This window comes from Malania oleifera, chromosome 4 (assembly GCF_029873635.1).
Source record: "Malania oleifera isolate guangnan ecotype guangnan chromosome 4, ASM2987363v1, whole genome shotgun sequence".
Lineage (NCBI taxonomy): Eukaryota > Viridiplantae > Streptophyta > Magnoliopsida > Santalales > Ximeniaceae > Malania > Malania oleifera.
The window spans coordinates 114,125,243-114,137,900 of NC_080420.1; the positions used below are offsets into that span (position 1 = coordinate 114,125,243).

At 38.5% G+C, this 12,658-nt stretch overlaps 1 protein-coding gene across 1 annotated transcript in view; it reads left to right on the forward strand.

Annotated features, from left to right (window-relative positions):
- Positions 1-5,320: 5,320 nt before the first annotated feature.
- LOC131152694 (mitochondrial Rho GTPase 1-like) overlaps positions 5,321-12,658 on the forward strand; it is a 44,755-nt gene continuing 37,417 nt past the window's right edge. Inside the window, exons 1-4 of the mRNA XM_058104502.1 lie at positions 5,321-5,581; positions 5,662-5,883; positions 6,161-6,293; positions 6,543-6,692. Of these exons, the coding sequence (XP_057960485.1) occupies positions 5,666-5,883; positions 6,161-6,293; positions 6,543-6,692 (501 nt within the window). The 5' untranslated portion in view covers positions 5,321-5,581; positions 5,662-5,665. The remainder of the gene's footprint in view (positions 5,582-5,661; positions 5,884-6,160; positions 6,294-6,542; positions 6,693-12,658) is intronic.

Below are 12,658 nucleotides of genomic sequence, written 5' to 3' on the forward strand. Positions count from 1 at the left end.
ATCATATAAAACCCTCGGCCCATACACCGACATATCATATAAAAACCTCGACCCGTACGTCGACATATTATATAAAATCCTTAGTTTGAAAAAAATCCCTGTATCATTTAACATTTTCTAGGAAACAGTAAAAAAAAAAAACATAATTATTTTGTAAACATAATATTCCATCATCATAATTTTTCATGGTAAATTTTACTCATGCCACACAAAAGAGGTATTAATCATATTTCTAATCAACAACATTATTTCCAAAATAGTTATACAGTATACATATTTACCTAAACTAAATGTTGTAAAATAGTAAATGCATCTTCATAAAATTTTAATTTAGTTTATTTTCTTACCTGACTTCTGGAAAACCCCTAAAATAACCAGTCCTACACTTGCAGGATTTCCTATTCAACACTTTGTAAATAATATCACCTCGAACAAAACTTCAGTATTTATTCGAGTACTACCTATTCTAGAACTATAGGAAAGCCAAATACTAAATAAAAAACCTTACCCTGAACTTGGGATGGAGTCTAAGTTAGCCCTACCAACGATCCACTCCAGCAGACTTAAAGAGAACTTCCCCAGGAGTGTTGTGGCAGCTTCGGATCATCGATTTGGCGAATAATGGACCTAGAATCTTAGAGAGGAAGGAGAAAGGATGAATAGGAGAGAGAGAGAGAGAGAGACGGAGAGAGAGAGAGAGAGAGAGAGAGAGAGAGAGAGAGAGAGAGAGAGAGGGAAATTTCGCGTGAAAATTAAGCGCTAAAAACCGAGTTTGAGCTATTTATATACCTGCACTCGTTGACGAGCCACGTCACTTCGTCGATGAGGCCACGAAGGAAGTTCGTTGACGAACACCTATCCCTCATTGACCAAATTCATAACTGAAAATAGCTTCTCGGTATCTTCTCGTTGATGAGACACGTGTCCCCGTCGACGATCCCAATAAGCCACTTCGTCGATGAACATGGCTGTGACCCCTTTTACAATTTCCTTTCCCTCATTCTTTTATTATTTAAATACCACGATTTTTTGGGTCTGTACACCCATACACTATACAATCCCTCTGCCCGGTACTCAAACTTGTGACTTTGCCCATTTTAGTTTTTAAATCATGTATATGCTTATTTAGAACACCGTCCAGTTTAGAAACTTCATAACAAATGCCAATACTACCCCTTGGTGCGGGTTATGCAATCATAAATCCCCTGAACAAGCTCTACCCTACGCAGACACTTGTCAGTTATTATGGTTACTATAGTCCGACTAAATCCACCTGGTCCATTAATCCACCAGTGGCACACACCTACCCAGCCGACTATCTCGATACCCACACTGAATCAGATGTGTGGTTGCATTGTATCCAAAATATAGCAACGGAACTACACTTACATATACAAAGCTTTTTAAGGCTTCCAGATATTTAAGCTTTTTAAGGCTTTCATAGTAACAAGCTGCAATCCTAATATCATACATACAATTTACAATAAGACAAATTAACTTGTTTCCAATTCATAAATCACCTGTACAGTTCCAGTATTTTCACAAACTCATTCATTCATATTGTGGTATAAACTGGCACACACACTCTCGGTTTAACCCTTTTTCACCTACAAATCTCGGTGTATAACCTACACTTATTTTCCACATTTTCAGATAGCAAAATGGAACTTCAATTCCCATAGTTCATATACGTACTTAAACAAATTCACATATTCCATTTCATATCATACGCCACACTCGTTTGGTCAAAATCCGCTACATAATATATAACTCAAAAAATAACATTTAAGCATAAAACAAAAGGGGTCCAAGCATCTCCTACGCAAGTTTAATGCAAATTAAGAAGTTTTGAAAAATTTGGAGATCATACGCCAAAACCTTCATTCTTACAAAAACTGTAAAATAGTAAAACCAACATTTTTACTTGGCGAAACTTTGCAAATAAGCAGTTAATACGTGCATATAAACATAAGTTAACTTTCTAGCAATTTAGTTTTCTAAAATGACTGATGTAAACAAATTCCCTTACTTTTCCTCCGAAACATGAACTATATGGCTCCCAAAATAGAGAACCAAGTTCTCAAAACTTATAAACCACAGAACAGGCACTTCAACACAATCCTATTTACTACAGATCTACCGAACCAAAAACGAACTTAGACCCTTACCTTGATTTTGGGATGAAACTCGGAAATCCTCAAAACGAAGATCCGATCCGCTATAACCATAAAGGTTTTCCCCTAATCTACGTAGTAACGTCGGATTATGGATTCGGGTGATGAACAGCGGAGGATCGAAGAGAGATAGAGAAAGCTCGCCAATTCTAGAGAGAGAAAGAAAGAGAGAACGTTTTGAGTTTCTTAACCATTAAGAAATGAATAAATATTTATAATTTAGTTGACCCGACCAGACTCGTCTACAAAGTGGAGCACTCGTCGATGAGCAAAAGAAGGGCATTCGTCGATGATAGAGTTGGCCTCGTCGACGAGCCTGAGATTCCAAAATTCAAGAAATCTCTCAGTATCCACTCGTCGATGATCCTTTGAACCTCACCGACGAGACACAGAAGAGACTTCGTTGACGAGAGAAAGAGCCTCGTCGACGAGTCTTGCTGTTTTCACCTTTTTAAATTCCTTCCCCTTTTCTTATTTGTTTAATTCATATTTCTCGGGTCGGGTCCTTACAGTAATATTTTCACCACATAATTTTAACTTCGAGTTAATCCTATGCAGAGTTGAGTTATATTAACTAACTGTTAATCTTGTAACCTCGGGTGTAAAAATTCATGTCGAGCATTTAGTAAAATCACAATTTTTTGATGGTTAAATCTATCCTTTAAATTTTTTCATAAGATAAGTGAGTCTTTAATAGTGAAGTATTTAATATTTTATTATTCATCTAAATGATGATGGAGGAAGATCATAGCCTTTGCACGATCTTGCAGGGATGCAGTATTTTCATCTAAAATAGTGTTTCCCAAGTTCATTGCATTTATATGGATATCAACATTAAGAATTTATGATAAATAATTGTTATTTTTGATATCAAAAGAACAAATTCAACTTTACTTAGGTTCAGCATCTGAATAAATTAACAATAATAAGACAATTTACAAAAACAAAATGTAAAAACTGAGATAATAATAAATATAATATTACTTCCACGCTTTTGAGGGTACTTAAATATGTTTCTTTAAGAATATTATTTTTTTCTCAATTTGTACTCTTCAGGTGTATGATTTCAATTGCAATATGAAAATGGGTAATAATTTACCACCTCTCCCAGAGGTTAAATGTACTACCTTATCTAGAGGATAAACGTCTCACCTGATCTTTAGGATGTCGATTTTAACATTTTTTCAAGAGGTTAAAAATATACCCTTTTTAAGAGGTAATATTCACCATATCTTCTACATACTAGATACACAGCCTCTTCAAGAAGTCTATCTCTTCGGGAGATTAAATATATAAGCGAGAGATTTAAATATATGACCTCTTCAGAAGGACTATCTTACCATATCTTCTGAAGACATGTACTCTTTAAACTTTAAAAGACATATTTTTTTCGAGATAATATTATACGCTTATGGAGTATAACTTACAATAAATAAATTAAATATGATTTAAAGAAATATCTCAGATAGTTAGAGTCTCGTGTTGATAACGTGTTATAAAAGATGCGGGAAAATAAATAAAGACGAGACTAAAATTTTACGATGTAGAAAAATAATTAGAGAAGAAATAGAAATTTTACATGATTTGGTTATGCCTACTCCACGAGCGGATGAGATAAAAAAGTTCACTATCTCAGGAGGAATTATAAGATGGTTTGTAATCGGCCTTGTCCAAAATATCTCTTTTTCTTTCTATCTTTCCTCTTTTCTCGTCCTTTCTATTTGTATGCCTACTCCAAGCCTTATGTGTGCATGTAAAAATGAGAGAAACAGAATAAGGATAGTAAGGATAATATATTATTTATGGTAGTGGAAGATGAAGGGGTGATAACCATTTATATTTTTTATAACAAGTTATTATTTATCTATTATTTATTTTTATTATATATATATGTATATACACACACATATAATTACATTCAGTATATGACTTGACTTTCTTGAAAATTTAGTATCTTTTCAATGGTACGAAAACCAACATCATTTTAAATTCAAAAATTAAATAACCAAAAACAAATCCACCTATCCCCTAAAATTAAGTTATTTCTTATTAGTTATGTAATAGAATATTTTATTGGAAATAAATTAAAGGAAAACAAAAACCGTAACAATCACGCCAAACATATAATATATTTATCAAATGCACTATAAATTTGTTCAAATTTTTCTCATAAATGCTCCTCCACTTTTCGAATTAGATTAGTTTAAACTATTTTCAACAATATCTCACTTTTAAATAATTGTCACTCACTTTTCTTAGCCGTTCTTAATATACAACATATGTGTTGATCAAATATAACTATTTTTTTAAAAATATTTATGTTATTTGAATTAAAATGTTTGCACGATTAATGTGTTAATTTTTATAAGAAATGGAAGGAGGAACTGCTTATACGAATGTATTTTAAATATTTCAATCTCAAATTTAAAATATTTGTACTGTTTTCTTCATCTTTATTCATGGAATAACTCAAAAGGTCAAAAGGAAGAAATAGGGTAGCGAATAAATTAAAGACTTTTAAATGAAAAAGTAACGAAACTTACAAACTGTCAATTAATATTTATCTTTTTAGCCTAATTTTAATCTGTCAATGAAGAAACTTGCATTTACTTAACTACTTTAACAAAATGAATGCCAAGAGATGCGTATATGTGAGCTAATATTGTCTTTGAACCAAAATACAAAACACATTTATCAAATATAAAAAGTTTTAGTGCAATAGTTTTTACTTCACATAGGGCAATATAATTATGTTAATAATCATATTGTTTTATCATATAATACTTATGATTTCGATATGCTTTTAAAAGGTTTCGAATAAACTAAAACTCGATTTTTTAAGTTAGAAAAATTATTTATCAAATAGCTTCAACTTTTACTTTTAAAAATAGAATAGACAAGATTAAATTAAAAATACTTTTCAAAAATTATAAAGTGAATTGTGTAACTATTATTCTTAATCTGGATAATCACAATAAATAATTTAATTTATTAACTAAAATTTTAAATATTTTACTTTAATAAATTTCCATTAACTAAATAATAATAATTAATTTAATAACAAGTTTTAAATATAATTAAGTAGTTGTAAAATTGAAATACGGTTTTGTATATATACGTAGCAGTGCAAAAATCGAGACAGCGGTCGGAAAATTTTCCGTATTTTACGAATTATGTCATTCAGGCCCGCACTTTGCTAACCAGTGCATCGGGAGTACGTTCACCATAGCTCCTCACCGTCCGATCCGATCCGATCTTCCGCAGATAGCAGAACCAGTTCATGAAAGGCGTCTGCGACAAACCACACTAATAGAAAAAAGCGCTTCACTTTCCTCGGCAGCTTCTTCTCCCAGCCTCCCTTCTAGGGTTTCGGAAGTTTCAGAGCTCGGCAGAATCCGAAAGCTAGGGTCTGCAAGCTAGGGTTTTTTCATTTTATATGTGTGGTGCGTGTTGGGCGTGGTTTTTTCATTTTTTGATTTTGTTGCAGTTACATGGCGGGTGGTTCAGCTGGGGCGGCGCAGGCTGGCGGCCGGACCGGCGTTCGTATCGTCGTTGCCGGTGACCGCGGTACGGGCAAATCGAGCTTGATTGTCACTGCCGCCGCTGAAACCTTCCCTCCGAATGTTCCCCCCTTGCTGCCTCCTACGAAGTTGCCAGAAGATTTGTACCCTGATCGTGTACCCGTCACCATCATCGACACCTCCTCTAGGTATCTCTGTGTGCGCGTGTCAATGTTATTTTTATCTGAGTATTGGACCGGGTTCTAGATTGTTACTTTTCCCTATTTCCCCCACTATTCAGTTCAATTTCAGTCTGTTGCTTGTGTCAATCCTTGAAGCCTGTTTAGTTCAATTTTGCATTGCAATTGTTATGAATTTATGGATGATTGAATTTTTGTATATGCGTTCAAATGTTGCTGTTTGTTACTCCCAATTTCCCTTTGAGTTTCAGTTTTGGATTGTTATTGTTCTGTATTTGTCAATCAGCTTGGAGGATAGAGGAAAGCTGGCAGATGAATTGAGGAAAGCTGATGCTGTTATACTTACTTATGCTTGTGATCGGTCAGAAACACTTGACAGATTGAGTACTTTCTGGCTTCCTGAACTTCGCAGACTTGAGGTTTCCCCTTGTACATTGTTATCTTTAAGTTATATACTGTTTTTACCGGCTCTGTCTTTTTGTAAAGGAAGGAGAATATTCCTATATGTTTTTAGAAAAAATGTACTTTGGAATATTTTCCCCTTAGATCATAATTGGGCCCTATGGATATATTCTTTTTTTTATTTTTATAGAAAAGTCATGCTGGTGATTTATTTTCGGTGAAACACATGAAGCCACTGTGTTAGTTATATATATATTGATGAACAGGTGAGGGTGCCAGTTATAGTGGTGGGTTGTAAGCTGGATTTGAGAGATGAGCAACTTCAGGTGAGCCTGGAGCTGGTAATGTCACCAATAATGCAGCAATTTCGAGAGATTGAAACTTGTATAGAGTGCTCGGCATTAAAATATATTCAGGTGATTTCCTTTGCCCTTTCATTTCTTCTTTGTATATTTTAAGTCATCTTAATGCTTAAGATGTACATGATTTGGCCTTTTTTTCACCCTTGCTGGAATTTATTGGTTAGATTAAATTGTTACGCCCCGACCCCGAAAATGGGATCCAGGGGTGAAAATGTAATCTAAAATGTCCCTGTATCCAACAAATCATCCAAAGATACAGAACCATAAGTGAGGGTCCAACCCCGTGGGATTCCAAGACATCTTATACATATCCATAAACAACAGAATATATTCAGCGGAAAAAGATCATTTTATACATATATGGTACTATACCGGAGTCTATACAAAGGAGTCAAATTTCACAAAAATAGCACAAACCCAGGTGACTGCCAAAACCCCCAAAAGACCACCCAGCACAAGTTTAGGACTTACCCAGGTACCTTCTACGATACACCGACCACTACGCTCCTACACCCAGAAGTTAGTTTCGGTTACCTGAAGGACCTAAAAAATATGTATGTATAGTAGGGGTGAGATACCCTTTAGTAAGGAAGAATACAGGTTATATTGGTCCGTGACATTCGATTGTTATCATGACAGCAAAACATAAATAGTTAAATGCGGGTTCCAATACTAGTTTCAACACAGTGCATACAAGCACACACACACGTGATCAAGCGGTGTCGTCGCACCCTTCGGCCCGTAGCCGGCCTGCAGTACGCGGCATCGGCCCGGCCGACCCACAGTACTCGGTGTCCCCGACACATGGTAATTTCCAGGCTCCCATGACATTGTACCGGTACAAACTGGTGGATCCACACCCTTTGGAGTCGGTAAGGCTCACGCCCTCGGATATAGAGTCGGACACTCTGTCAACCCATGGCCAGCGATTTCATACGCCCTTGAATATAGAGCCGGACACTCTCAGGACCTGGAACAACTCAGAACCTAGTTCCGATTGTATTTCACAAAAAAAACACAACCATGCATGCTCATATAATCAAACAAACCACACCCATTTGGTAATCTAAAATCATGATTTTTCAAACATATACAGTTTAAATAAAGTCAAGGTACGACCATCCTTATTACACAATATAAATCATCATGTACATACGATTTTCCAACAAAACCAGGGATGCAACCCAATAACCCATTTTTTTCAAAACTGTAATCATGAAAAACCCATAGTTTTACCCGTTAGCTCCCCCCAAATGAGTAACCAAAACGCACACAGGACCGTGAACCACAGTTCTACTGAGTTCGATTTCAAAAATAACTGACATAAATTGAATCCCTTGACCTTTTCCCCAAATGGCAAATCCCAAACTCTAATGTCCCTAAACAGCGAACCGAGTTCCAAAGCCTACAACGTACAGTACAGAATATACTCATGACTCAATTCTCTACAAAACCACTAGAACAGAAATAAAAATCGAGCCTTACCTTGATTTTACGCCAAAACCTGAAAATGTCCGAACCGAAAATCTGATCCTTAAAACTTGTAGAGAATCCTTGCACAATCCTCGTAGTAATTTCAGATTAACGATTCTCGCGACGTATGGGGAAGAAATCTAGAGAGATAGAGAGTAGGTTGAGTTTCAAGAGAGATAGAGAGAGAAAATGAGATTTCTTAACTGAGAAGTAATGAAATTGATATTTATAGTACCCTTGACTCAGTCGTCCTCGTTGACGAGACAAGGACCTCATCTACGAATCTGATATTACTGGTTTCCCGAAACCCCTCGATTTCTCCTCGTCGACGAGCCTTTGAATTTCGTCGACGAGCAGCGCATGGACTTTGTCGACGAAGCGAACTTTGGCTTCATCGACGAAGCCTACTCAATTCTTAATTTGCCTCTCTCATAATTAATTAAACCCACCTATCACGGTTCGGGTTCTTACAACCTCCCCTGCTTACAAAAATTTAGTTCTCGAAATTTGCCATCTCTCATTCACAAGCTCAACATATAAGCAAATACATATACACAATTTTAGAAAGAAACTAATGACTACTACAACGCAGCCCCATCACAATATATACGTACCCTCACTTATAGCGGAGGAATACCGTGGTTACATACATAACTGTCTCAGGAGTTCACAATAACATACACTCTCAATGACTAACCACCTATCCCAACCCAAAGAAGAGAAATGTACGCATACTCAGAACAACTGCGGATACTTCCGACGTATTTCCGTTTCCAGTTCCCAAGAAGCTTTCTCAACCTTGTGATTCTGTCACAATACCTTCACTAATGGTATATCCTTAGTGTGAAGTTTTTGAACTTTACGGTCCAAAATCTGAATAGGTATTTCCTTATACGCTAAAGTATCCCTAATCTCCACATTCTCGTAACTAATAACATGTGAAGGATCCAACACGTACCTCCTCAACATGGATACGTGAAACATATCGTGAACCCTCAAGAGTACTGGGGGTAGTGCAATTCTGTAGGTTACCGGACCCACTCGCTTAAGAACCTTAAATGGTCCGATGCACCTCGTGCTTAGCTTTCCCTTCTTCCCAAATCTTATCACCCCTTTCATCGGAGCGATCCTTAAACATACGTTACCCCCACCTCGAACTCCAACTCATGGCGGCGAACATCTGCGTAGCTCTTCTGCCGACTCTGAGTTGATTTAATCCTTTCTCGGATCAAACTACCTTCTCAGATGCCTGCTGCACAAGTTCAGGTCCTAACACCTAACGTTCACCAACCTCACTCCAATACAGAGGAGATCGACACCTCCGACCATACAAAGTCTTGAACGGTGCCATTTCGATACTAGTTTGGAAGCTATTGTTATAGGCAAACTCTACAAGTGGCATAAACTGTAACCAGCTACCACTATAATCTAACACACAAGTCCGTAACATATCCTCCAAGATCTGTATTGTTCTCTCCGACTGTCCATCAGTCTGGGGGTGGAACGCTGTACTGAAAGTAAGCTTCGTCCCCAGTGCTTTTGGCAAGTTCGTCCAGAATCGAGAAGTAAACCTCTGATCTCGATATGATACAATGGACGCTGGTACTCCGTGCATCCTAACTATCTCATGCACATACAAATCTGCTAGTTTACTCAAAGGGTAGCAAACCTTCATCGGTATGAAATGAGCAGATTTCGTCGATCTATCCATGATCACCCAAATGACATTCTGCCCGTGAAAAGTTGGTGGCAATCCGGTAATGAAATTCATGGAAATGTGCTCCCATTTTCACACCGGAATAGGCAAAGGCTGTGACGGCCCTGCTGGCCTCTGATGTTCAGTTTTTACTTGCTGACACGTCAGACACTGCTCCATGAACTGAGCAATCTGCCTCTTCATACCAGACCACCAGAAGGTCTTGCGTAAATCCCGATACATCTTTGTACTATTAGGTTGTATCGTATATAATGAATGATGCGCTTCCTCCAAAATTGTCCTTCTAATCTCGTCGTCGTTCGGAACACATAGCCTGGTCCCAAACCTCAACAAACCTCATTCAGAGATGTTGAACTCCGTAGCCAATCCCTGCTGTACCTTTTCCATAACCTTCCCCAACTCCGCATCACTAACATGCGCGGCTTTTATACGCTCAAACAAAGTCGACTGGACCACCAAACTAGTAAGGAAAGCCTGATGATCACCACGCACCAACTCTATACTTGAGCTCTCTAGATCCCATCTGATGTGATGCCGAGTCACAACTGCAGATACTGTCACATGATCCGACTTTTGACTCAACGCATCAGCCACCACGTTAGCTTTCCCCGGGTAATAACTGATGGTGCAATCGTAATCCTTGTTCAACTCAAGCCACCGTCTCTGCCTCATATTCAACTCATTCTGCGTGAAAAAATACCTGAGACTTTTGTGATCAGTGAAAATCTTACATTGTACACTATATAAGTAGTGTCGCCAGATTTTCAGTGCATATATAACAGCAGCTAACTCCAAATCATGTGTAAGGCAATTCTTCTTGTATTTCTTCAACTGCCAAGAAGCATACGCTATTACCTTACCCTACTGCATAAGCACACACCCCAGACCCTTCAGATACGCATCACTATGAATCACAAAATCGCCATTCCTCGAAGGAATGGTCAAAATCGGAGCAGTAACCAGCCGGTGCTTCAACTCAAGAAAGCACTGCTTGCAATCACTGATCCATTCGAACTTCACTCCCTTTTTGGTTAGTCGAGTTAGAGGTCCATACAGTTTAGAGAAACCTTCCACGAACTGACGATAATAACCCCCCAGTCCTAGAAAACTCCGAACCTTCTGCACATTCTTCGACCTCTCCAGTCTTCAATCTTGTTAGGATCAACTGATATACCATCACTAGTCACCTCATGACCTAAGAATGCAATCTGATTCAACCAGAATTCACACTTATTCAGTTTAGCATACAACTTCTTCTCTCGCAAAAACTGTAATACTAACTTCAGATGGTTCTCGTGCTCTTCCGAACTTCTCGAGTATACCAAAATATTGTCAATGAACCCCACTACGAACCGGTCCAGGTACTAATGGAAAACCCTGTTCATAAGATCTATAAATATTGCCGAAGCATTCATTAACCCAAAAGGCATAACCAAGAACTCGTAGTGGCCGTATCTAGTTCGGAAAGCCGTCTTCGCAACATTTTTGAATCGAATCCTCACCTGATGATACCTTGACCGTAAATCAATCTTCGAAAAGACCCGCGTATCCTGCAGCTGGTCAAAGAGATCATCTATACGAGGCAAAGGATAGCGATTCTTCACAGTTACCTTGTTAATCTCACGGTAATTAATGCACATACACATCGATCCGTCCTTCTTCCTCACAAACAATACTGGAGCTCCCCTAGGCGAAACACTGTGTCGAATGAAACCCCTGTCCAGTAATTCCTGCAATTGCTCTCTCAACTCCCGAAGTTTTGTTGGAGCCATCTGGTACAGAGTTTTAGAGATTGGTGCCTTGCCACTGTATAGCAAACTCCACCTCACGATCCGGGGGTAAACCGGGTCAATCTTCTGGACACATCCGGGAACTCGCTGACTACTCGAATATTCTCGAGCCTCAACTCATCCCGCGGTAGTTCTTTCACACAAGTTAGGTACCCCTGACATCCGTCGAGGAGTAATCTCCTTGCCTGCAGTGTTGATAGAATCTGTGGCGTCAAACGCACACACGATCCCACAAACTCATACTCCTGCCATGGTATTAAATAACGGCCGTTACGTAACGGAAAATCATCTCTCCGATACCGTTACAGCCCGCTTTAGCGGTGAGCAGAAAATTCACGTGCGTAACGGCCGTTACAGAACCGTAATGGTCCATAACGGCCATTACACTAACGTTACGACCCGTAACGTCCGTTACGACACATTACAGCTGACAGCCCCTTACACTACTGCGTACCTTCCTTATCTCCTCAAATCTGCTTCATTTTGTTTGTTTCTCTCCATCATCTAGCTTAGATCTCCTCATTTGAAGCCTCCAAAGAAACGAAAGCAGCTTCGAAGCTTTGATTTGTTGTGCTGGTCCCTCTTTCACTCTTCGTCTCTTTCGTACAGCTTCAATCTACTGATCTGAAGCTTCAAAATCCCCAAAATCAGCTTCAATTTTTGCCTTGAAGATGTTCTTCGCAATTCGCAGCCATTACAGGTCAGCTGACTGGCAGTTCGTCTTGAAGGTGTTTGATTTTTCCCTTGAAGGTGTTTCGATTTTTCCCTCTTCGTCAGTTTGTCTCCTTTGTCCAGTGTAAGAACCCAAAAATCAGCTTCCAATCTTCGATTTGTCGCTTGAAGGAGCTGTGCTCTGCAGGTCACCTCCATTCGCAGGCTCGCAGTCGCAGCTCCAAAAATAAGTTTTGAAGCCTTCGATTCCCCCAAATTTTGGGGGCTTGCAGGTTGCAGCTCTCTCGCAGCTTCGGTGGGGACTCGGGACTTGGGAGTGGGTATGTTTCTTCAGTTCTTCTACTTCATTGGTTAATGTAATTGTAAAT